At 39.5% G+C, this 27471-nt stretch overlaps 1 protein-coding gene across 1 annotated transcript in view; it reads left to right on the top strand.

Moving 5' to 3' along the window:
• Positions 1-27471, top strand: part of KCNQ3 (potassium voltage-gated channel subfamily Q member 3) — a 188726-nt gene that overhangs the window by 147080 nt on the left and 14175 nt on the right. Inside the window, exons 2-9 of the mRNA XM_031591239.2 lie at positions 10297-10387; positions 12024-12150; positions 13516-13688; positions 15971-16126; positions 17563-17673; positions 18635-18730; positions 19992-20086; positions 21722-21748. Of these exons, the coding sequence (XP_031447099.1) occupies positions 10297-10387; positions 12024-12150; positions 13516-13688; positions 15971-16126; positions 17563-17673; positions 18635-18730; positions 19992-20086; positions 21722-21748 (876 nt within the window). The remainder of the gene's footprint in view (positions 1-10296; positions 10388-12023; positions 12151-13515; positions 13689-15970; positions 16127-17562; positions 17674-18634; positions 18731-19991; positions 20087-21721; positions 21749-27471) is intronic.

Here is a 27471-nt window from a genome sequence, read left to right as displayed (position 1 = left end):
GCTCTCTGTGCTTCAGCTGTTTCTATGTTGACCTTAGTGGTTGTATTAACACTACAGGTTTTCAGCCCACTTTAATGATCGTTCCTTTGGAGGTAAAGATCCTGTAGAAATACCACATGACACAGCCCCTATAGGCCCCTTTACTGAATCACGTTAAAGTTATTGATAGACATTACCAACATATTCTCAATAGTTCAAAGATGAAACATTGGAAAATTACAATTATGAGGATTTGCCTCTAAGCAATTGAACATACCGCTCACATTTCTCTCTGGACCACATACCTTCCCATGCATTAAACCATCAAGACAGCAACAGACATTTATAATTGAATCCATTTATTATCCCTACTTCTCAAGAAACTTCTTAAAAAAATCCTTGCAATGTTCATAAAGATCTGGGAGAGGATGTATTTTGAAGTGTGGGTAGGCATTAAAAGGCATACAACTTATCACAACGATTTTACTAGAGTGCAGCTGGGTGACAAGGAATGGTTTCATTTCTGCACAGTAGGAAAGAGTATGGCCAGCTAGGGTTGTTCTTATTAGGAGACTATACTGTTCATGTTGACATCTACACAGCATTGCTCAATTCCAAGAGTCCAGTCTTCGGCACTGACCTGATGCTCTAAGCGGATATAATGGCTGCCCCAAGAAGGAAGAGCACTAGGACTTCAATCCTGTGCACCCAGTGCACTATGAGACACTGCAGGGGATCTTTGGTGTGTACACAGGGTTAGTAAATATGGAACAGAACCTATCAGGCACCCTGTAGAGCCTCACAGGGATGCCCATGATTAGCTGATAGAAGTCCATGCCTTGGGTGGGACTCTGAATGAGATAGGACACCTACACTGAAATATTTACAAATGGCTATTATCATATGATATCTGAAAAATATGGAGACATCCTCAGTTATTCTGTAGAAAAAGATCTTCAAGAATATTCTGTTTTCAGTACTCTGGGGCCCCTTCCCTTTGCCTCCAGCTAATGCCATTTATGGGGACTGGCAGAGGGCCAGAGCTGTGAAGCCTTGTTGCCCAATGGATCATCAGTGCTAAAGTACAGCCTGCTTATCTAAGGAGCATGAATTCTGGTTAAGAAAAGGCTTGTATCAGCAGCGTCAAGTCAGACTGGAATCAAAATTGGGCTTGATTTGTAGTGAAGTTTGGTTATGGTTCTTGTTTCTTCTGTGTTAATTTTTGAATCCAAAGTGAACATTTCTCCACAGCACCACCATTTGTTTGATCCATAGCTGTTGTAACTTGAGTTAAGCCCTTGCATCTCAGCACAGATCCTTTCTTCTTTTTCTCTTTTCTTCCTGTGAATAAAGTGGGAACAGCTCATCTGCTAGCTCATCTGCTTTGCGTTCCACAATTTAATAAATCATTTTCCCACTGACTGATATGGGCTTATTTCACAGTACCACAGATTTGTGAATTGAACATAGATTACAGATCAGTTGGGGAAGACTGATGTGCAGCGCTGTCACATAGAGTAAGATGCAGAGATGACTCTGCATTCTTCATTTATATAAAAATTAGAAAAAGCTCAAAAAGTCATCCTAGATTAAAAACAAAAACAAAGCAACCAAACAAGCAGATAAACAAAAACCTACCGCAGCACAGCAACAAAATCGCCTGTATTTGAAAACCCACTAAAATATTAACTGGTCCTGGAGTGAACTGGCAATGTTTTTGTGGGATGAAAGTCATGTGTAGCTATGCTTCTTTTTCATACTTAGTTGGAAATCTTTAACCATGTATGATTGCCCATTGGGAATGCTGTGATGTAACTTTTTTTCTGAATGACCTACTCCAGGAGAAAACTGAACTCGCTGTATAAAGTGCTCATGTTCACACATTGAGCTGAGTGTGTGGTGAAGGTTGAGATGGCACAAAGAAGAGTTCAAATTAGAAATTGCTTTTTCGCTTGGTGACCTCACATAACTGAAAGTGTTAGATTAGGTTGGAAGTATTGGCTTTATCTATAAAAGTATGCTCTTTTGCAATGTATTTTCCAAAACAGAAAAAAAAATACATATTGTCAGAGCTCCAGAATGGGTCAAAGTAGAGGGTAAAGGGTAAAGATTCTCTTTTCACCTCACTGTAGGAATCAGGCTAGCTGCCAAATCAGTTATCACTCCCCTGTCTAGAAATGCTGTATTGGAGATTACAGAGGACATGCAGAATGGTATATTGTTGATGTTAGAAATTCACTCCCAGATATATTGCTTGTGGAGAAAATATATTTGTCATAAACACCTGTCAGAAAAGGGAATTTGGTCAAGTGAAAGAAAGGATGGGCAGATTGTTTTACCATTCATTTTCTTTTGCCCTCTACAGTCTTTTGATTTTCAGTGATATCAAGTGAGACGGCAGAAAATAGCACAGCAGTGTGTGCAATCAATGCAAATGACAGGACAGTGGGTTCAGAATTTTCTCCACCAACATGTTATTTGAAGCTCAGTAAAAAATCACTGGAGTGTATAACGTCCCTTTCTTCCTTTCTAAAGAAACTGGAAGGGTTTGTGAGGTACATGTGCATGTCTGTGTGAGAAATGTTAGCTCTTGGGTATCACAATTTGTTGCTTTTGGAATCAATCTACTTGATCATCATCTCTCTGGACACAGCAGCACTGATGAGGTTTAGAAAGGCACTTTCCTGGAAATTCCAGCCCAAGATGTGTAACTGGTGACATGGGTGATTAATGTTCTTACCTCAGATTCTTTATATACTATAAATTCACTTTACTTTGTTACAGAAGACTGGGCGCTTGATTGCTGAATTTTAGTCTGACTTTCAAATGTGTCACACTCCACAAAATTTAGTTAAAACCAATGTATAAATCTTGAAGTTTACCTTCAAATAATTTCATATAAATTTGTTAATGTCATTTGGAGAATGTTTTAACCATTTCTGAAACAAATTTGATTTGCTGTTATGGCAGCTGGGGCTGCTGGGTAACGCAGTTTGGCTCTGTGGTGTTCCTGCTTTGCTGCGTGGCCTGCCATGCTTCATGCTCTGTGTGTCTCAACTCAATTAGCAGCATGCTGCTAGAGAGAGATAAGCCCATGGACAAGCATACTAGTCATGGCAGATAAAAGGCCCAAACAACAGTTCAGTTCAATGTCATTGCTTATTATAAAAATAGATTGTAAAGTCAGTAACAGAGCAATTCAGAATTTAGTTGCAACAGTCAGAGGTTTTTCCACCTTTATTCAATCCATAGGAAGACAGGAAATGTCTATCTCCTCGATAGCTAATGCTGTTACTGCTTCCCCTCTTCTTCTGCATTTTGCCCCACTCGTGTTAAGATACCTAGGCTTTTTCCTGTACCCTACATATGCTAGAGCTTTCTGACATCTATAATACTGTCTCAAAGACAGTACAAGATAGTAATGGGTTTTTGGTGGATGACTCTTGTTTTCCAAGCTGAGAACAATCTGAGAGGGTTTTCTCCGGCTTTCTATTTTGCGCTTGTGCAAAATGTGACAATCCAGTGTTCTGAAATATCTTACAGAGCAGAAGATCCATAACAGTGGTGTTCATTGTATCTGACATTGCTGACCTGGAGTATTTTGTATCAGCATGCTTTGCTGATACAAAATCACCTTTAAGGTGATTTTTAGCTTTAAGGAAGCTGTCAAAGGTGATTAAAAATGGGTGAATTAAAGTGGTGAATTATAGCAAAATGTTTTATCGGTGTACTGGAAGAAAAGGCAACAAGAGGATAGGGTCTTAACCAGACTTTTTGCTTGTACATAGAGGAAAGAAGGAACTATCTGGTTTACAAGCTGTTCTTCAGAGTCTTAAATGCATTGCTACGAAGCACAACTTTCCTTTCCTAGATTTTCCTTTTTAAAAGCTTTCCAAACTTAGGGAAACTGCAATAAGGCCTATTCAGAGGAATTCCTGCCAGTGTAGAGCCCACATCACAAAAGAGTATTTTGGAATGAGTATGACTCAATCTCCTACCAATAAATAGTTCCCACTTCTGTTACCAATGGACTGGTGTCATTCTGAGCTACCAGATCACTGCTGGATCTGCTAGCCTGTCACTAAGACGAAGAACCCATTGGGAATTTCTCCTTACTTCCTCCAGGGTTTCTTCTAGCTTCAAGTGGAGATTCTTCCTCTCTCTCTGCTATTGAAGTGGAGCAAGAGTGCAGTTCAGCTTGTTCAATGTGGCATTTTTTACTGTGCTCTTGCTGTATGGCATTGGGCCAGGAACTCAAGCAGAGAGCTGTGAACATGTGTGTGTATTCAGCAGAATTTGTGGACACAGAGAAAGAGAGCTGCAAGAGGTACCAGAAGTAAAATATTAAATAGCGTGTTTTGAGCCCTGAGAAATTCAGGTATGCATTCCCTTCTCTTTAATTCTCTCTAAAGAGTTGTTCTCAAATATTTGGTGATTACTTCTTTTTTTTTTTTTTTTTTTTTTTTCTAATATTAAGTATCCCAACTCAAGCCTCTTATTAGCAACCATAAAACGATCAGTGCAAGATACTGCAGATGTACTGTGAAAACTGAAATTTGGATGCAGAGAAAAAGGTGGTGGGTGGGAATAAGAAGCAACTGAAAGAAGTGTGAGAAAAGATCCAATTTTAATCTTTATGGGTCAAAGCCAATAATTGAAAGAAAAAAGACTGTTCCAATATGAAGTTTGGGGATGCTTTTGAAAACCTGACACCCTGATTTTAAGACCATATTTTATTGGGAACTGAACATCAAAACAATTAAGCAAAACTCCATTATATATTCCAAACTTAATCTTAGATAAAGCCATTAGCATTTACCAGGTGGTAGAACAGAATTAAGCTAGATTGCAATCATAGAATCATAGAATGGCCTGGGTTGAAAAGGACCACAGTGATCATCGAGTTTCAACCCCCCTGCTATGTGCAGGGTCACCAACCACCAGACCAGGCTGCCCAGAGCCACATCCAGCCTGGCCTTGAATGCCTCCAGGGATGGGGCATCCACAACCTCCTTGGGCAACCTGTTCCAGTGCATCACCACCCTCTGAGTGAAAAACTTCTTCCTAATATCTAACCTAAACCTCCCCTGTCTCAGTTTAAAACCATTCCCCCTTGTCCTATCACTATCCACCCTTGTAAACAGCCATCGTGTTCATATGCTCCCTATATGCAAGTTTTAAGGAAAACAAGAAAGGACCAAATGAAGTGTAGCAGAAAAATCTTAGATTCAATTGAAGAATTGTAGAGAGACGAAATTCCAGTGGATTTGCAAGGAGTGGCACTGCAGGTTTGAGAGCCAATAAAAGTCTATGCACTGTTACACAAGAGGTGATATCTTAATAGTAAATGTGTATGAATCTGTCTTGCCCAAACCTTGGATTGTGAACTTGTATGTGTGATTCTGGACCAAATGTAGATGTGATGCCAAAGTTGCAGCAAAGGATTTCAGAGAAACCTGGTCATGTAAGAAGTGGGTTGGTAAAGAGGAGAGGAGAGGAGAGGAGAGGAGAGGAGAGGAGAGGAGAGGAGAGGAGAGGAGAGGAGAGGAGAGGAGAGGAGAGGAGAGGAGAGGAGAGGAGAGGAGAGGAGAGGAGAGGAGAGGAGAGGAGAGGAGAGGAGAGGAGAGGAGAGGAGAGGAGAGGAGAGGAGAGGAGAGGAGAGGAGAGGAGAGGAGAGGAGAGGAGAGGAGAGGAGAGGAGAGGATGTGGAGGGGACTTTCAAATTCATCAAGTCCAACTGCCTGTTTCAGGGCTGACTAAAAGTAAAAGTAATAGGCATGGGGCATCAACCACCTCTCTAGGAAGCTTTTTCCACTGTTTGACCGCCACCTTCACGTAGGAGCTAGTCATTACAGGATTTTCTTTCAGATAGAGAGAATATGTTGTTGCTTTAGATGCTTCTTAACCTTGAGCTGTCTACTTCAAGATAAAATGAGTTGTACACTAGGAGTGCATGTTTGTCTCTATTAACTCTAAGTCCACTTGAGGTATGTGATTGCAGATGTCCACAGTGAGCCCTAAAACACATCTCACTATAGGAGGCAATACAATAGAAGATCAAGACTCCATCAATGTAACTGCTAGCTTAATTAACTTGTGTGGTAGAAAAGAGCTACACAAAAATCAAACATACTGCATGTAAATGTATGCTCAAGAAAAGTTTTGCAGACAGACTGTGCTGCAAAGGCGAAGATCTTCACACGGGACAAAAAACTGCCAAAATGATAGCAGATGCAAACATTGTTTGACCTGCCTATGATGTTTCTGATCCTCATGACAGCTTTAGAAGAACTGTTATGTTTTGGAATAAGTTATAGGCAAATCACTATGTGATCTGCTCCTAAAATTCCATGGAAGAGATGCTGAATGGGATACATGACAAGCACCTATGTATAGAAAAAATATAAAAGATCTCAGCTATATCAGCATCATTTTGGTTCATATGAAAGAGATACAGAAGAAACACTTAAAGAATCTGAAACATTAAAATAAATCAGCAAAACAATCCGTGATGTTCATCCAAGAAGAATCAGTTTCATAACCTAGCATGGTCATAAATTATTTTTTCTTTCCTGGAAGAAGTATGTATTCTTTTTGGAAGATTATTTTTAATACTCCAAAATAGTATGATTTGAAAATATGAAAGTTAAATGTGATTCTCAATGGCAAGAACATTTATTACTTTGAATAGCATATTAGTTGTGACAGTGATAAAAGAAGACTGCCATTTGGTGGTCTGTAAATTACACATCCATCAAAATAACCAAGATTTTAGGAATAATACTGCAAATAGGTACAACTTACTGGGCCACAAAACATTACATGAAATGATAGCAAGGTTAATTTTTAAAAGCTGAGGTGGTGAATTCAAATCCTTATTTTTCATATCTGAATTAGTCTAGAGGTACAGGCTGCCACCTGCTGAGACACTGTTGTCAAAAAGTCTGAGCTTCAGAGGACTCATTTTTTATAATTAAACCTTAATTTTTATGCTGTTTCTTTCTTCTTACCTTTAATGCTATGTGCCTCTTGATAGCATCACTGTAACTTTGTGTAAATTTCAGAAGCTCCCTCCGCTGATTTCCCAGGTCACTGTTTGATTCTCCTCTCATCATCCCCTGTGGTTTCAGTGTTCTGAGTCACCTGTTGCGATTTTACAGCCAGACTCAACCACTAGAACCACACTTCTGCCTTTAAAAGATGAGATTAGAGAACATAGGCTCAGGTTCTGTCGTATTGCCATGGGACAGTACAGAGCAATGGTCAAACAAGTTCAAGTCTTTCTGATTGCTTAGTTACCATATGGGCAAAAAAATGGGTATGGTGACACTCCTGATGAAGGTATAATTGTTGTATTTGCTGAGCAAAGGGGACTGATGAAAAAAAATATGATACCTTTGTAGCATTTGCTATAGAAAGAGAACTTAAGAAGATTTCCGGGTTTTGTAAACACCCGGACCTAAAAGAAACAAAATAGGCTGCAGGGAAACTGGTGGGCTGCATAGCATGAAGAGAGATTAAAATTCATAGAGTGCTCTGAACACGGTCATCATTTCAGATACTAAATGAGGATTGCTGAGATGTGATTTGATTAACTTGCAGCGAGTGTTTATCCTTTGGAAGCAGGGTGGTAGAAGGAGATCTGATGCTTCCAAGATGGATTGCATTTACTTGTGGCAGCACAGGCTTTTCACCCAGATTAGTGTAGAAGGAGCAGCCTGGCTCTGTGGGATGTGGGTCTGGGGGGAAATTGTGGTTTCTGCTCAGCAGTCAAACCTCAAAAGGCAATTTTCTGGACTGCATTCACATAATTCTTAAGGCTAGGGGTTCAGATCATGTTCCCTGCTGTGACTTATGATCTCCAGTCTCACCCTCCCACCATCTTTTTCCTTTTCTGTCTTCCACAATCTGTTATTTTTGCAGGTGGGCTCCTGCTTGGTGGAGCGTGGGCTGTGCTGCAGAGCGACTGAGCAAGAAGCACCCCTTGCCCATTCGTGCCAATATTTGGTTGTTAGTGAACAAGGAAAAGATTTTTAAACGCAGTGAGACTCATTTTCTTGCATATCAAATACAGGAATATGATCACCTGAACACCACCTGCAATTCGTTTGTTTCACGTGGAGGGAAAATAGGATTTGAGCAGGATTCTTCTGGTCTGTGGAGTGCTGGTACCCTCTAGTGGTTAAACTGCAAGCATTTTTAGGCTTCTGAGCTTCTGTCTTTTTGAACCAAAATCTGCACATTATCTTTATATGACTGTGCACATTATAATGTGAATTCACACCTTAAGTTTAAGCAGCCAATAATGTAATTTCCTTGGTCTGCTTTCACAGTTTCACCTTTCATTAAATCATTTAAATGGTACCTGTGTGCTACTGGGTCATGCAGTGTAAAGAAACGACTGCGATGGAAATCATCAGGTAGCTAAAGCTCAAGCTTTTAATTGGAGAATTAGTGATGGTGCCACTGTAGTGGCTGTAATTTGGTAAATCATAGTTAGTTTATAGCTGGTTGAAGGAATCACATTGTCTTGGTTGAGTTAGCATCATTTTGCTTGTGGAGGTGCAGGAATTGTGAGTCAGCTAGTGGGCTACTGGCTTTATGACTGCAAGATGGGGACAGCAAGTTATGGTGTGACAAAACCAGCTTGAGGGCATGGCAAGAATTTCACATAGGTACTAAGTTAACTGCTTACTGTCTTGACTTAGCATGCATGTGGTTATAGGTTGATGGCAACAGACATGTTCTAGACTCAAAGGCTGTTTCCTGTCAGCCACATAACCCTTCCTCCAGAGCATGGCTGGTGAGTGGGAGAAGGAGAAACTTGTCCAGAAGTCCAGAGTGAGTCAGCATGAGCAAATCCATGTATATCTGTTCTAACCTTTCTCAAAAGGGCTGATCTGAATTTTTCCAAGTGATTATACTGGCATAGAGACTTCAATCTGAACAACCCTCAGGGCCTGGAAAATTACAGCATCATAACCCTTCAGGGTTTGCTGGGAGCTGTTTCAGTGTTGTCCATTCCTTGCATGGAAGTATTGTCAGGGTGTGCTCTCTTAGCCCCATGTTTTCCCATACACAAAAGAAACAAAAGTCCAGGACAGGTTAGAGGAAACATATCCAAGCTGAGCCTTGTGGTCATCATTCTCTCTGCCTCCATATGTGTACTGGACTATGTCCATTTCACCCAGTGAAACGAAGTGTAACAAGACATGAAATTGCACTTCATGTGTCAGATTGAAGTTCAGAACAGGAATTACACAGTTCAAGTCTTAACAAGACTTTTTTTTTCCCACCTGGATGATTTCAGTGCCTAATGCCTATCATTTCTTTGATGCATTCTAGCAAAAGATCCAGAGCTTTTACAGAGATGTCCTTCCCATTTACTCACTAAACTATGAAGTATTTCCATGCCCACTGGCCCTCTGTTCCTGTGGATCTGATTTGAGAGCACGTTCAAAATGCCCATGAACTGGTTACATTAAGTACTAGAATACAAGCTTACCCCACTCTGCTTCACAGCAATCACTTACAAGACTCCCTTGATTTTTTCCTACCTATTTATCTGTAGAAGATTTTTAATAGCTTGAACCTGGAAATAGTTTTGTAAAGCAGATCAACATGACTTCAATTTGGACTGAATTGGATTTACGAGCTGTGGGAGTTAAATTTTCTGTCAAATCTCTGAGTTCTGGGTCTTCACAGACAATAGAGGCAGTGATTTATCACATATTGGGTTTATTGGAGAGCAGAACTTTACCCTCTCTACTGTCTCTCTTTCAAGCTTTTTCATCTTTTCAAGCTTTTTCATCTTTTCATCTGCATAGAAATGAATGCAAAAAGAGAAGTGGGAAAAAAAAAAAAAAAAAAGAAAAGCAGTGTGGTTTTCAAGGGAGTTTGTCCCAATGCTGTGTTGTGTTGAAGCATTTGCTTTTTCTCTAGTCTCAGTATGTGCCAAGTAGATTAATTTCACTGCAACCACAGTGCCTTTTTATGAAGCACACAGAACATCAGCTTGAAATAGAAGACCTCCTGAGCATTACATATCTTATAAATCCCTTCCTGACATGCAGTACTATCTATTTTCTTCCTAAAGAATGCAACAGAGTTAATTACCATATGTTTGTCTTGGAGTCATTTTGTAATAGGTTATTGCCATGATTTGTTAACTTCCAAGTCTCCCTTGGTCTTCCTGAGAGCCCACTCCACTGCTTACTGATCAGAAGTACATACCTCCTCTATCTAAACAAGCAGTATCTCCCACACAAATACAGAGCAGTAATATTCTCTTGGCTTCTCCTTTTTGTTTCACTCCAGGTTTCTGATTGTTTTGGGATGTTTGATCTTAGCTGTCCTGACAACTTTCAAGGAGTATGAAACTGTTTCAGGTGACTGGCTTCTCTTGCTGGTAAGTAGTCTGTGGCCAGCGTGTCACCCTGCTGATCGTGTCCCTGAACAGAAATCAGTTCCATCAGCAGTGATGGAAACTTGCTCTGCATGCAGTACAATTTCTTCTGTGGGTACTGGGACAGTGACTGAGCTTTTACGTATTGGAGAATTCCCAGTTCATTGTCAACATCAACTGAGTATAAAGGAAGAAAGAAAGACTACTAGCCTAAGATTTTTAAATAGTGAGTTTTCAGTATTTCCCAGCAGTTCTCCTTCTAAAGTACCAATAAATCACCTATTGATCAGACTAGAACTCAACACTTTTGAAAACTCAATTTTTGAGGGTCTCTCAATGCTATCGATTTATTCCATAATATTTTTCCATTCCCAGCATTTCTATTTTTTTTTAAGGAAGGTCCTTAGAATTGGACTCAAACTTGTGTCTGATAGTAGCATAAATGAAACTGTTCAAAGCAATGTCTCTGATTATTGTCCATGAAGGAGAGAAATGTACTTGGAGAAAAAAATATATATTCCTTTCTCTGACTTTCCACAATGTTTATTTTATCAATGGTGGATTCATACTCAAGACTATTTGTGTAGGACTCCTATTTGGCAGAAGGAGAAAAAAATAGGAAAAGCTCACTAAGTACAAATGTGACATATTAATCATTTTATAAAAATAATCCCGACTTCCTCTTTTCCCATAACTGTCATGAAACAGAAAATGGTCTTTCTCACTAACCCTAGTCTTGTGGAATAGCAATTCTAGGAGAACCACATGGTTATTTCCAGGATCTCAATTTCCATTTCCCTTTATACACCAGAGGCACGTAGATGTGGACAAGAATTAAATGCCAAGAGGCTTAGAAGGTGATTTCTCCTTGCAAGTTTCTTCTTAAAAAGGAGCTGTAAGAAAACACCTTCATCTGCTAGGGAATTTGAATCTCACTTTTGTCCCTGTTGCTCTGCTCTGAGCCATCTATTCACATTTGAGAAAGCCTGAGGTAATTTCTCCTGTGTCTGCTTTTACATGGCTCTCAGCAGTTTTCAGAAATGGGCAGCAGCTGGGGGTATGAATATTAGGGAAAATCCTCCTTTCCTCTTTATCTCATATTTCCAGAGCCCCATGATGCTCTTGTCCCATCACCTTCAATCACTTTGGAAAATTTCTCTTCTCCTCATTTCCTTTTCGTGCCTAGAAGAGCTAAAAAATTCCCCAGTCATTAATCACAATAGAAAATCCTATTTTTCTTTGCAGAGAAATTGAGAGTGATAATATATGCTTTAAATTTGTCACATATATGCCTTTATATATATGCCTTAAATATTACCATATGAATACACTTGCTCCTGTCCTTGTCTCTTCAGACGTGGTTCCATGAAGGAACAACTGGTAAGCACTTCATATATACCCAGTAGGAAGAACACATCCTATACACAGATGACTTAACAAGCTGTAAAACTACGTCCCACTTTTCCTCGACTCTCATGAACTTGTGTTCTCTTCCCTGCTTTCTTCCTCTCTCTCTTTCTCATCCCTGTCCCCAACATTTGCACCTCAGTTTGCAACTCTCTTTGCTTCATCTATTGCTGTGCATCCAGCCTTACTGCAAAATTTAAGTCTAACAGTCTCCTTTGTGTCTTTAATGCAGGAAACTTTTGCCATTTTCATCTTTGGAGCAGAGTTTGCCTTAAGAATCTGGGCTGCTGGGTGTTGCTGTCGCTACAAAGGATGGAGAGGGAGACTGAAGTTTGCCAGAAAGCCTCTGTGCATGCTGGGTAGGCACATATGTTGTACTTCTGTTTTCCTTGTTAGGTCCTTTTCCTTCTGAGCCACGTTGGGAGGATATGCAAAAACCAGTGAAAGGCAGTACAGAGAGCACCAAAGTCAGCCCAGCCTCTTGTGCTAGGAACTGTGTCATGCTTGGAGTGGTTATTTGTAATACCTGGCAATAAGAATTCATGTAAGATGTGCTTGGGTGGTTGGCCAATGAGAAAAAATTGATCCTTGTATGGTTCAAATACATTTTTCTTGTCCTGAGCCCAACTGTTTTTTTCTCAAGTTCATCACAAAATGTACACAAAATGTCTTCAGTTTCAAAGCTCTTCAGATCCTAATGCTATGCTATCTTTCCCAGCCCTATTTCATATTCAGAGGCTGTATTTTATCTTTATAATGTTGGTCTGTATTTACAAACAAGTATCTTTGAGATTTCTCCCATTTTATCCTTCAAATTTGGTAGGCATTACTTACAACTAGCCTTGGAGCTACTCGTTATCCACCTTTGAATCCCCTCCAAGAACTCCTTTATGTCCACAAGACCAACTTGCCAACATGCAGGAGCTCATTCTGCCTGAGCACTGGTCATTCATGTTCACATTCATTCATTTTTTGTTTTGTTATTGGCACTAATTTGTTTTGAGAATGATTGAAAATGAGTAACTCTGAAACTCATCTGGAAACACTGTTTTTGGCTGGAAATAAAATATGAAGACAATTTGAAAAATGAGAGCCCAGATAATTTTTTTTAACTCCTTTGGTACCACTTGTATGAGGTTGACGAGAGAGGTGAATCAAGGGGGAGGGGGGGAGGGGGGGGTAGAAAAAACAAAAAAAAAACATGCAAATCAGATCAACCAACAAAAAGATGCAGTGATCTGTAGTTTGGATTTCCTTGGTTGATCAGTGAATTGGCAGTGTGTGCTTACACAGATTTTAATAGGAAAACTCAGCCAAAAGAGCAAAAAACTACATGTACTATATACATATATATAGTATATATATGTGTGATGATCTCTAAGTCTGGTTCTCTGTGGCCTTCTTGAGGGACATAAGAATTCAGGTTTTTGTAGTGGTGTTTTTTTTCTGTCAGCATTAGCACACTGTTTCTCTGCATCCCTATGCTAGCTCAGCCAGTGTCTCAAATACAGCATATTGATCTGTAAATAGATTACAGGGCTGTCTGTTGAGTTCTGTGCATGACTCCGTGCTCCAGGTGCAGGTACCTGATTAAATGGCATGAGCAGGCATTTTCAGGCAGCTTTAAAATTTGCCTAGGGAAATTTGCAGCACAGCCATATGGGATTAAGAACTGAGTGATGGGGCCACTTTTGTTGGCAGGCTTTGTTCTTTTCACCTTGCAGATATCTTTGTGCTGATTGCTTCAGTGCCAGTTGTTGCTGTTGGGAACCAGGGCAATGTTCTGGCCACATCGCTCAGAAGCCTTCGCTTCCTTCAGATCCTGAGGATGCTCCGAATGGACAGACGAGGTGGCACATGGAAACTTCTGGGATCAGCTATTTGTGCACATAGCAAAGTAAGTGAGGAGCTTGCAAGACTCAGTTGGGGCTGGGGCCTGGGGGAGAGATACTGAAGTGGAAGAGAGGGGACGCATACGTGCAGGAGTGCCTTAGGATTATTTCTAGCAGCAGTAATCATAGAATGATAGAATCATTAAAGATGGAAAGTCCGCTAAGATCATCTAGTCTAACCATCAACCCATCCCCACCATGCCTACCACACCATGTTTCTCAGTGCCACATCTACATGGCTCTTGATCACATCCAGGGATGGCGACTCCATCAATGCCCTGGGTTTCCTCTTTCCAACTTCATTTCCTTCTTCACACTATGAACCATTTGTGCCACTTGTTTTACTCTCCCCTACTCAATAGTGATATTTGGAAGTGGCAAGAGTGAGCATCTGTTCTCACAGACATTGCAACAGGAATTTTGTCATTACACAGAATGAGAGCAGGGACATCCTTTTAATAGTAAAGTACGCTGAAATCTTTGACAGAAATGCCTGTGTAGTTGCAACCTATCTTTAGTGGCTTCACAGGTTGTGTGATCACCAGATGGAGCAGGACTCCAGAGGGATGGCAAAAGACTGGCTGGCAGAAATGTCATTTCAGAAGGACCTGCTGGTAGAACTCCTCTTTGGAAGCATGGGTCAGACAATACAGTGACGCACACAGTGTGAATCCAGACGGACAGAATTTCTAAAATCATCTTTTCTCAGTCTAACTGCGTGCTACAGTCAGACATTCTGTCTCACACCAGAAAGATTCATTGTGATTTTTCATTTTCAACCAAGTATTATTACAAGTTAAAAACTATCTCCATAAAAAGCTTTTAGATTAGATTTCTCATATGTGCTGGGTGTAGAAAAACTGTGCTGCATACTGTTTTTTTTTTGTTTTTTTTTTAAATCCATGAATGACATTCATGACATTTCAGGTTTTTTGAAAATTAAAATGCCAGCTGGCACAGCATAATTAGACTTTACTTCTTTGTAGTGGCTGATAGGGATACCCTCCTTCATTTCATACCAACTTCTGTTTCCTCCCCATAAAGCTTGCTACAAGGCAGGTGGCATATAAACACTTATGTCTAAAATGTTTCTCAGGAAACTGAGATCATGGAAGAAATGTATGTGCTAAGGATATTGTTTAGAAATTGTTTAAAGCTTCATAGTGTGGGATTTTTTTCCCATCATTCCACATTGATTTCCCATCACCACCTTTTGGATCTCAGCTGAATGAGAAAGACAGAAAGAGGTTATGAGAAATTTGCTTCACTGGAAGACAGCAAAGAAACAATTTTATTAGCAAGATTCACCAACAAATTGCCATCTGTGTTTGCCCACCAGAAATCAGCCATAAACTAAAAGAGAGGAAATTTAGATTAAAAGTTAGGGAAAATTGTTTACTCATAGGATAGTGAGGCACTGGCACAGGCTGCCCTGAGAAGTGGATGCCCCATCCCTGGAGGTGTCCAGGCCAGATTGGATGGGGCCCTGGACAGCCTGAACTGGTGAGTAGCAACCAGCCCATGGCAGGCGGGTTGGAGTTCAGTGATCTTTAAGGACCCTTCCAACTGAAGCCATTGTATTCTATGAAAAAAAGGTGACATCTCAAAACTCAGTTATGAAATTCTCAGCTGCAACCCTTTCTTTGGTAAAAAAAAAAAAACAACAGGAATCAGAAAATGAAAAACATTTAAATATTGACTTTTTACTGCTTGTGAACACATTTTGCTCTGTTTCAGACATTGCTGAGATTGTAATTGTGTCACTGCATCTCCCACCTCAATAGGATTAGGCACATGCTCTACTGCAGTTACTCTCTAAAGCAAGCTTAATTTTGTTTTAACAGCTTAAATTTTGTTTTTGTTTTAAATTTTTGAAGATTTGTTCTTGTTGCATCATTCCATGCTGAAAGGAAACCTTGAAAGCTGCTTTGATATGCCTAAAGAGAAGAAACTGCATTCTGCAGCCTTGACTCTCGCAAGTTGAAGAGAGCATAGCCATTAATTTGCCTGCTAAAACCCTCCAGCCCTGGGCAAAAGGACTGAGAATGACTTAAGGCTCAAGGTCAGGGACACAGTCCCATCATGGTGCAGCTAAGCTCTTAGCTCAGCTTTACTTAACTTTACAGCAACTTTGCCAGTAAGCGCTGAGCTAGGCTCATTGTGGAATTGTGACCAACCTTCCAGTGACTGCTCTGCTATTGTCAGTGCTTCTCTCCTGACAATTACACTGACACTGGATTTTGAGTCTGTTTTCAGCCCCTTCATTGTCCATTTGTTTCTTTTGCAGGAGCTCATCACTGCTTGGTATATTGGGTTCCTGACACTCATCCTGTCCTCGTTTCTTGTTTACCTGGTTGAAAAAGATGTGCCTGAAAAGGATGCTAATGGGGTGGAGATGAAGGAAGAGTTTGAGACCTATGCAGATGCATTGTGGTGGGGCCTGGTAAGTGAATCCAAAAATTCTTTATGATCTTCTTAAAAACCCTGTATCTAATAAGTATTGGTGTTAGGGTCTAAATATAAGTGCTGCTAAATTTGAGTGAGCGGGATGCTACTGGTATAACATCACCAATAGTAAGAACGCCACTAAAATCAATTATCGGAATTTATCTCTCTGTGGATATCTAGTCAGGCAGAGGCTCTTAGGTACTTAAAGCCTATAGAGATACTAGTCTGTGCTCTGAATTCTAGGAAGGCTGTTTTGGAGGAGGGTCTCTAAGTATAACTTTACTGGTAGAGCGTATGCATAGGGGCAGCCAAGTTCTTACTGCAGCGGTGTCCATCTGTGAGATCTACATCCTTCAGCAAATGACAAAAGTAGAGCTGGTACAAAGTCTGTTTTGTAGCAACATGTGGCATAGGTCTGGGCAGTATAGGTAGATGCTGATGGAAGTTAGATCTACAAGGAGCCACTGAGACCATTCTCCTGAAAATCTCTCTGGATTCACATATAGAAGGGTAGAAAGATGTCTCTGAAAAGAAATCTACATGTTGGTTATGTCTTAAATGGATTTGACAGGAATCACTCAAGAAATTCCGTTGATGGTAGGATACTGACCAAGAGGGATTTTTAATACTCCTGTTCTTATACTGTTTTGCACCACTGCTCATTTGATCATGTAAAATCCTTGCCATCTTGTACAGAGAATTGATGTTTCTTTACTATCAATAGTTATGGGAACTGACTGTATTGTACAGAATCTGTGACTAAAATTCAGAAGCATATTTTTTTATTCAGTACAGTTCTTGTAAATGGCATGATATGTGGCATGGGAATTGGAACTAGATGATCTTTGAGGTCCCTTCCAACCCAAGCCATTCTATGATTCTATGATTCCTCCTTCACCTTTTCTATTGCTAACCAAAAGATGATACACAGGATTGTTGAATATTTTTAGTAGGAAGTTCAGGTAGGGTCTCATTTGAAGGGTCATATTTGAAAAACAAGGATTAGCAGTTGTGTAGGAAAGGAATAAGTTTTCACAAAATTATCTTTGCTTCTTAGTGGCTGGGACTTTAGGAAGAGGTAGCCCTGACTTGTTGTTAAAGCTCTGCAAACTGTTAATAGGGAAGTTGCATTCCTAACTGTGCACTGACAGTAGGCATGAGGTTTGGTCTTTGTGCCACATCTGTTCCCATTCAGTAGATGCATCCTAGAGAAGCAGCTGATTTAAGATTAAATCCATTCTTCCAGATGCAGTGCCTCTGGACTATGAGATCATGAAAAAGACTGACTGGCCAATCATAAGGATTCTGTTTTAAGAAGTTTTGTGCGAGCATCCGTAGAGCTAATTGAGTGACACAGGTTTGATAGTGATGTTTAAAACACGGTTGTTGGTTTTGTTTTACTTATGGGAAGGCCTGGCGTTCTGCCCACAGATCACCCTGGCTACAATTGGGTATGGTGACAAGACTCCCAAGACGTGGGAAGGACGGCTGATTGCAGCTACATTCTCACTCATTGGAGTGTCTTTCTTTGCTCTTCCTGCAGTAAGTAACTTCTTTCTCCTCCCTTAGCCACAGCCCAGAGCTGTATGCTTGCAAAAGGATGATAAAGTGATCAAAACTTCCAATGGAACCAAAACTTATTATTAGAAGTAATTCAGACACTTGAGCTGGTCTATATTAGTAAATAACTTTGGTCTATGCTCTGCTTCCTGAAGACAAGTAGGATGCTGCTATCAAAATTCTTTATTCCCAACTTTACATGCAAACTACTGGATATAATATGTCACCCTGATAATTTCTGAACCATGTGTGAACATTGTCTGAGACAGTGTTAGTTGGCTCAGGCCAGAACAAATCCAGCAGGTGAATGATCTGGGCAATCACAGGACAGATCTTGAGCTTGTACCCTAGCCTGCATTAGTTTACTGGTATTGACATAGCCACACAAGACATATTTTTAAAATATTTGGGACCTATTGATCTAGGGTTGTGACCATTTTACTGAGCTCTAAATATTTGCAAGCCAAAGATCTGTATTTGAGTGATCATTGCAGAGCACTGGCCATTCTATAACTTAAAAAGAAATACATTACCTGAACACTTCCAGCTTGGAAAGGTGGTAGGCATTCAAGAAGTTTGCTGAGAATCTAAAGATGATTTGGAGTGACTTTCTCACATGGGAGGAGCAAAGCAACCTCCTCAGTGGAGCAATGGAAAACACATAATGTACTGCAGAAGGGTCCCATGTAGCTATCCTCATTCTCATCCACAGAACAATTTCCTCACAGAATTTCTCCACTTTTCCTGAATAAAAAAATGCTTAAATTTACCCCATCTCTAGAAGTCTTAAGGCCATCTTGAATGGGACCCTGTGCAACCTGGTCTGGTGGGAGGTGTCTCTATCTGTAGCAGAGAGTTGGAATTAGGTAATCCTTAAGTTCCCTTCCAACCCAAGTAGTTCCTTGATTTTATGATAAAATCTTTCATCACTTTATGCTTTCAGGGTATTTTGGGTTCAGGATTGGCACTGAAGGTCCAGGAGCAACATCGTCAGAAACATTTTGAGAAAAGAAGAAAGCCAGCAGCTGAACTCATTCAGGTTTGCAGCCACTTCTCTCATTGAAAAAGTGTTGTTTATGAAGATTTTTGCATAATGCAGCAAGGACCTCCTGTTCCCTCATCCCCAGTTCTCATTTGTCATTGCAGGATGTAAGAAGCTGTATTTGTAAAGAAGAAATATTTTTCACATTGAGCTAGATAATCCGATGGTCCTTGCAGTTCTTGAGGGATCTCTCCATTTCCATAATGTATTTTAGAAGAAAGGTGTCATTAGAAGAAAGACACCCATCTTCTTGCCTCTGGAAACCAGCAAAATTCTATGTCAGCCTTACAAAATCACAGAAAACATGCTGTTGAGAACATATTCTTTCCAAAATCCAGGTTTTTTTAGTTCCTTTGAGAAAGAATTTTATGTGGAAACAAAGTCATGTTGTTATTAGTGTGAAAACAGCAACAGCAGTGACACAACAGACAGTGACTAGCTCAATCTAGTCAAAATGCCTAAGTAGTATGTATGGTTTGTAAAAGCTGAAACATGCCATTGGGTCTTCTGTTATGTTACTGGACGATCAGAGGACTCAATGGGAAGAGTCATCTTAGCTCACTCAGTCTTTTATTCTGACCTTTGTTATGGGTTCAGAAATCTGAGCATAGAATTACTTGTTTTGAGACTGACTAATTACTCAGCATAGTTGTGGAATGCATCCTGAGTGCAGCGAAGCAAATAATAGCATTTCCACAGAGGGACATAGAAGCTTTCTGTGACATCACATGGAAATGTTGGTTTTCATTATAAATGCTGTTCATAAACAGGAGTTGCAGGAATGAGCAATGAATGGAATTTACTGCTTAAATTTACTGCATATCCACTTAGCAGGCAGCAAATCTAGTCATAATATTTTTAACTGTATGCTTTGAGAATTATAGATTGAGCTCAGCAAAATTTCCTCTGATGGTACATTAGATAGTAACCAATTTAATCACTTCTAGAAATATTGCACAAGTTCAGCAGTCCTTGGTTCTCTCTCAGGAGTATGCAACAGGAGAATAAAACCAGTTTAGTCAACTGTAATCTCTTGTTTGCACTGGTAGTACTTCCTCCTTTAATAACCTCCCAGATCAAAAGTCAGTGTTAATAATTTTGTCATATATTGCCACTCATTTGGTATGACTCATTAGTAATTCATTTCCAGATAGTCACTCTGGTGAATCATTATGGTCTTTAAAATAATCTGGCTGTTTTCAGACCGAGGAATAGCCTTGCCTTATACTGATTATTGTCTCATCCTTGAAATCTCCAGGCTGCCTGGAGATACTATGCTACTAACCCCAACAGAATTGATCTTGTTGCTACCTGGAGGTTTTACGAATCAATTGTATCATTTCCATTTTTCAGGTAAGTGAATTTCACACCTTTCCATCACCATTTTCTGTGAAGTTTAACTCAGGACAGGATGTATGGAGTTTTGTATATAATGAAGTTTTCATAGGTAGCAGAGAGTTGCCAGTTACCATTTTCCTAGTTGAGAGTGAAAAAAATGCTTTTGACTTCTGGCTCCATGGGTGCATGGACAACTCCTTTTGTTGTCTCTCACGATGAGGTTGAACAAAAGAGAAGCTTGCCTTGCAATCAGCTTCCTTTTGTAAGACTTTGGAGTTTATTGATCTGGAAATCTCAATTTCTCCCTCTGCAACTTTGATCCTGAGAAAGTCTGAGCCACAGGCACCTGCACTTTTCACATTTTCTAGGATGCAACCGTATATTTTAAGATGGGCTGTGCTGAAAATTCTTACTTTTCCCTCTCCAGTTCAAGCAGTCTGAGAAATGTGTTATCACAGTGGTGGCCATGACACAAGAACACAATTAATACTTGTTAGATGCTTATTTTTTGGCAATACTATGTGCTGATGGGTATAATTCAGTGGAGGACAGTCAAGGAATGTCTAAAACTGTCCTGATGCTGTTCATTGAAGGTTCAAAAGAAAACTTTGTTGGTGAGTTGAGGTCATTATTTTTTAAATCCTAATTATGATCACCACTCCAGAGTTCAGTGGAAAGCATTTCATGCATAAAACATTTATAATTAATTTGTGCTTGTAAGTTAATGGGTGTCTGACTCAATTTTTCTTGTTTCACCTTGAGGTATTAACACAAAAATGCCCATTAAATGCCCATTCTTTTAGATATAGATTATCAGTTGCTAATAATGGGTATTAATTAACAAAGCATATCATTTCAACATTCATTCTGGGCTTGCTGTTATGCTTCATTCTGAAAACAAGTGCTCTTAACCCGTTGCTCAGCATAGATGAGCTGTACTCACTATGCTAGTATGGCAGTGCCAGCTGTTTCTTAAAACTGACTTGAAGAAACTTTTCAGTTTCCTACCTTCTCAAAGGGAAAATCATAATCAAATATTACCTCTTTCTTTGTTTTATTCACAGTGTATTTCTTTAGAACTAATCTCCCATCAGTCCCAAAGGAAATCTCTAAGAAAAAGCACAAGTGTTTAATTAAGGCTCAGTATATTTCTTTTTTGTATCCCTTCTTACTCTGTATTTATTCCCACATTATCCATTACACTGATTCCTACAAGGTTCCTTGTCCTCACATTTTGTTCAGAGAACACTTCTCATGTTCACCTGATGTCTAGACTCACTACTATGTTTTCAAACTTGTCCTTTGTACAAGGTTCTTCTGTGATTTAAACATAACCTGAAATTTAAGAGGTGTTTTGCAAATAAGGTCCTGGGAGAGAGGGCAAGAGATTGACTTCTCATCAAAGCCTGGATTACCATTCTTAGCAACGCAAATTGGTTTCAGTGAACTGTATCATTTACAGTTTGTGACTAGCTGAAAATGTAGTGTCAAAGCTTTTAATTCTGTTGTCAGTAATGATCTGATCACAGAACAAAATAAGTGTATACAATTAGCAATAGATTAACAATTTCCATTAAAAGAATCTGCTGGATTTATTGTGTAATTCTTCTTTCCTTGGTTTCTTATAATGCTTCCTCTCTTCTTTAAAAGGAAAGAGCAATTGGATGGTACTGCCAGGTATGCCTCTGTCATTATTAAAGTCTTCTTTTAATACATTATTGGAGAATGTGGGTTAAATGGTTCTTTGTGGATTTGTGAGCTGTTAACAAAAACATGCTACTAACACCATAGGTAGTCATTAAAAATGTTTAACCAATCCATTTCTTAATTGCTTGCTTTTTTCCCAACTTAACAACACAGCTAAAATGCTAATCGTACAACTGGAAAGTGTTGCTTGCTGACTGTCTGTAAACAGCTTTATTGTTCATTATGATTAATCTCTATAGAGATTCTATATTAGTCTATAGAAATTTCTCCTGATCTATGCTATAGGGGCAGAGTTAAGCATTCAGGTTGTTCTGCAGTGAATTTAAAGTTCTGTCTCATGTTATTGCTCAACAGTACCACACAGAGCAATGTTTTGATGGAAGGGATCAGGTCTGTGTCATTTCAACATATTCTCAGATTTCTTGATGATAAATATGAAGATGAAAGGCTAGGGTGGATCAATAGGATAATCAAGCTCTCTCACTTTACTACAAAGGCTACAGTAGAGTTAAGGGCTTGTTCTTACCTCTGCTGAAGTAGATGGGAAAGTTCCCAGTAACTTTGGGGCTTTATAAGCAAAGAGAATGAAAGAATAATTCCTAATACTGATTGGACATTGAAGACTACAGCAGAGCAGACCCTGTTAGTGAACCTACAAGGTCTCAGACATATTTGGACATGAATTATTCATAACCCCTCCAACAAAATTACAGATTTGAAAGCACATAAAAGAATTCAATCTCTTAGGTCAGACACATAAAGCACTTAAATGCTAAACTACTATCAATGGATCATCCACAATGAAAGTCAATAGGTATTAAAAGATAAATAGTTCCACAAAGACTTATGATTAAGCTGTCTCCATTTTCATTCCCATTTAAAACATGGAGAAAATGAGCAAGAATTGTAGGAAAAATTGTAAACTGAATTACAACCTCCTAGAGAAGTTCCTGTACCTGCAGTGACAGAACAATTCCTGCAGTATTTTCTGAGCTGTTCGTTCAGTTAGTCCAGTAGAAGGCATTAACATGGATGAATTGGATTAGAAACTGATAATTATGATGCTCAGCCCAGAATCTTTAAAATCGTAATCCCATGGCCCTCGTTCTAGAAGGTTGTGTTGCTTTTATGTTGTTAGGTAAGTAACAACCTTCAGCAAAATCATTAATCCTGTATGGGAACCTTAGTAGCAATATGTTTAAAGAAATAAGCATTATTAAAAAAAACAGATTGGAACTCCTCCAAGTAAACAGACAAATGATGGTACTTGTGGAAGCATCCACTGACTTCAGTAGATATGAGACTGAGCTCTAATCTGCTTGTTTTTACAGTTCCATGTCCCATCTCTCATAAAACTCTTGTTTATATCAACTGTGGTTGATAATGGAGAAAGAAGAATTGGTCCAAATCTTTCTCAGAAGAGTCAGAAAAAATAAACAGTTAATAAAATAAGAAGGATGAGAATAGATTGGAATTACTGGCTGAGAAGATAATGTCCTGATCAAGGCTTTGGGTGCTATGATCTTGGTCGGGCCTTTCAGAGAGCAGGCATGTGGGCTTCAGACAGAATGCAATTGAGAAAATGGGACAAAAGTGTTCTGGGGAGCAATCTGGCTGGATTGATTAGCAGAGCTTTAAACTAGATTTGATGGGGGAAGGGGATGGAGCTCCTTGTGACAGAGAGGGTCTTGGTAATGCTGCCTTAAAAAGTAAACTCTGGAGAAATATCTCTCAATTGTCTAATTGGATCTTGTAATTACTCTTCAAAGAAGATAACATTATCAATAGACTGGCTTAAACCTTCCTGCATCCTTCTAGAGATACCTGCACCCTCTGCTTCCCTAAAGTGCCTGTATACCAATGCACAGTACGGGAAATAAACAGGAAGAACTAGAGATCTGTGTGCGATCACAGAGTCATGATCTCATTGTGATCACAGAGACACGGTAAGACAGCTCACATGACTGGAATGCTGTCATGGATGCCCATGTCCTCTTTCATAAAGGAAGGCTGATGAGGCAGCGTGGTAGAGTTCCTTATGTGAGACCAACTAGAAAAAATTGAGCTCCCCTTCAGGGTGAAGCAAATGGATGAAGCCAGGCTCTTCTTGATGGTGTGCTGCAGTAGGAAAAAGAAGTAATGGCCTAAAGCTTGAACATAGGAAGTTCTGTACTAACACATGGAAGAACTTTACAGTAAGGGTGTGGAGTACAACAAGAAGCTGCCCAGAGAGTTTGTAGAGTCTCCTCCTATGGAGATATTCAAGACCCTTCTGGTCACTTATTTGTGTGACCTCTAGTAGGATGCCTGCTTTAGTGGAGGAGTTGGACTCAGTAATCTCTTGAGGTCCCTTCCAACCCCTGTGATTCTATGATTATTTGAAAATTAAAGAATTAAAAAAGCGTGAAAATGTCAGAGTTTCTATTCTGCAACATGAAAGCTCTTTAGGAACTCCATAGAGTTGAATTCTATGGCAGATCTTTCTAGAACCTGTCCTCCAAGCAGGAGATGGCAGCGTAACAAAAAAAAAAAAAAAAAAAAGGGCAACTCCTTGCTCTTAGAACATTTGGGAAAAACACAGGATGAGGCAATGAGCAAAGAGTCCATTTCAGAAGTTGAATGCCAAGGCCAGTTTGTAGGGAAGGATTCGTGGTAGTAGAAAGCTAATTAAAATTTGACAAGAGCCAAGGCTTTACTGAAGCTTACTTTAAACTAGAACTAAAGATGTGAGATGCATTGAAGAACATGTTGACCCACGCAGTGGGCTGGATCTTGTGAGTACTGAAGATGTTTGCTGTGTTGCTCTGTTAAGAATAGCTCTTTTATTACATACCTGCAAGCCCTGTACATGCCCAAAACCAAGAGTAACTGATACTGTGCTCTTCACTGCTTACTGGTGGGGAGTGTGGTGACTTCATGCTGCAGATGCCATTAGCTGTTTCTTCCTTAATCAATGCTTTAAGCTGCCAGACTTACTGAAAAGGACCTGAGAGTGAATAGGAAGCTGGACATGTGCCCTCACAGCCTAGAAAGCCAACCATATCCTGGGCTGCATCAAAAGAACATGGCCAGCAGAGTTAGTGAGGTGATCCTGCCCCTCTACTCTGCACTGGTGAGACCTCACCTGGAGTACCACATCCAGATGTGGAGTTCTCAGTACAGGAAAGATATGGACCTGTTGGAGCACATCCAGAGAAGGGCCACAGAAATGACAAAAGGGGTGGAACACTTCTCCTGCAAGGACTGCCTGAAAGAGCTGGGGCTGTTCAGCATGGAGTAGAAAAGGTTCCAGGGAGACTTGATAGCAGCCTTTCAGTATCTAAAGGGGAACCACAGGAAAGAAGGGGACAGACTCTTTAGCAGGGTCTGTGGTGACAGAACAAGGGGAAGTAATTTTAAGCTTAAAGATAAGTAGATTTAGGTTACATATAAGGAAGAAGTATTTTACATTGAAGGTGGTAAGGGACTGGAAGTGGTTGTCCAGAGAAGCATTGGGTGCCCTGTCCCTGGAGACTTTCAAGGCGAGGCTGGATCAGTCCCTGGGCTGCCTGCTCTAGCTGTGGTGTCCCCATTCATTGCACGGGAGTTGGACTAGATGACCTTCAGAGGTCCCTTACAACTCTAAGGATTCTATAATTGTATGAAATCTCAGATAGCAATTGTGTCTGTAGAGAAAGGATGATTTTCTGTTTCCACCTGATCTGAAGACTCCTATGCTGTTGCACTTCTGTATGTATTATAAAGAATTTTCATCTTCCCAAAAAGGAAGTTTTATGAAAAAAGTGACATTAATGTCCTCATTTATTAGAGTGCTCTCATTCAGCTAATACTGGGGTGTCTGTCTTACATGTCCCAACCTTTGGGTTGGGCTTTTGCAGAGTGAACATTGTTTATTTTGAAACAGGTGTTTATGTCTGTGTTTGAGGAAGTAATTGTGGCTTGATTTTTCCGCACTGTTTGTAATAGCTATTAACACTTATTTTGATTAGTGTGTTAATTTTGAATCATGGGTGTATACAGGCACTTTAGTGAAGAATTTTGAAGTTTCTCCTAGGGCTTTGCTCCTAGACAGGTTTTTAATTTTGGCACACAGCATTACCCAACTGTAGAACTGGACATCAGGAAAACACATTCATTGCTAGGTCAGCTATCATGTCACTGAAAAAAAAAATGTTTATCCCAGTTTCCTTATGTCTTCAAGATAAATAATATCCCTCTGTCTTTGGAAATATGTTTTGAGATCTTTAGGTGGCAGAACACTGTACTAGCCCTTCCTACTGTGTGAGTATAAGAGAATAAAATGTGGTGCATTTTAGTATTGCCAGTAGTTACAACTTAATGAAAATAAAAGCATTTTTAGCAAGGCTGGAAAATTTCACTATCAGTATTTCTTCTTAATGCAACTTCCCAAAACAGGAAGGAGAAAAAAGTCACTCTGAACTGCATACTTCATTAAATACAAATGAAAGGCTATTCCCATTCTTTTTCATAGAGCTTTTCATGAGTAATCATTAACGTCTCATCTTAATAACTTTTCTTCACTTTACAGTAATGTCATGTTTAGTAGGGAGTCATTCTTTGGATCGAGCCTCACAAGAAAACTTAGGTATATACATTCAAGTAACAATTGAGCCTTACTCTTCATATTTCTTGCATGCCATTCTCTGCCTGCAATTTCTGTTTTGACAGCAGTAGTTCATCTAACCACCATGAAAAGTAAGGGAAATAAGAAAGAAACATTACTTAAATATAAAAATAAACTTGCATGACCTTGCAGATAGTTCATTGTTCTGCTGTTCTGAAAACATGGGATCTAGTCATAGCTCTGCCAATGATCTGCTTAGAAACAAGTGCTTTTCACTGTTTTCATAGAATGAAAATGATACTAACCTACTCTGCTAAGCATCTAGAAGTCTGTGGGTGAAAAATATTTTGTAAGAGCTGAAAAACATTTTTTATGCAGCCCCAACGTTGTCAGTCCAAATGCATGCAAGTAACTTTGCATTTAAGTTCAGCAGATCAACATCCGTGCATGTGTATTTACAGGTTTTGATTCAGGTAATGGAAAGTGTGGAAAGTGGATGATTTTGATCATCTGAATGAAGTTAGTGACATGTTAAAACATCTTGCTGAACTGTGACTTAAGACTTGGGGCAATAACTTTACCTTCCTGCAATGAAACATAGAAATAATCAGTAGCAATGCAAACTTCTGAAAGACACATCATTGGAAATAATAAGATTTTGACTACATTGTTAAATATTTTATTTGATCCTAAACAAACATCTTCCCATCATTCAACTTTATCTTGTTCTTCTCATTTCTACTTCATTTCACAAACATCAGTACACAAGTCAGCTTTCCTAGCCTAAGCCCTTCATCTTTTGGAGAGCTGCTAGTGAAGCACTCCATTTTTCATTGGATGATTGGCCCACGTAAAATATTTGAGAGATCCTGATTTTTCTAGTGATTGATACATGGAGAAATGTTCACTGCAAAGTAAAGAGTGGGTCAACATCCATGTGATTTCTATTTACATTTCTGGCTGCATCCTTTGGTGAAAAATATCCATCCTGTTTTCACAAGGAATTGAACCCCATGAATTGGGGTGATATTGCTTATTTTTGCCCATTTCTAATCACTTTAGAGAAGAATGAGGAAAGGGACTGAGCAAAAGCCTGTTAGTGTGAACA

This window comes from Phasianus colchicus, chromosome 3 (genome assembly GCF_987193195.1).
Source record: "Phasianus colchicus chromosome 3, bPhaCol1.hap1.1, whole genome shotgun sequence".
NCBI classification, from domain to species: Eukaryota; Metazoa; Chordata; class Aves; order Galliformes; family Phasianidae; genus Phasianus; species Phasianus colchicus.
This window is presented reverse-complemented; position numbering and strand designations above follow the sequence as displayed.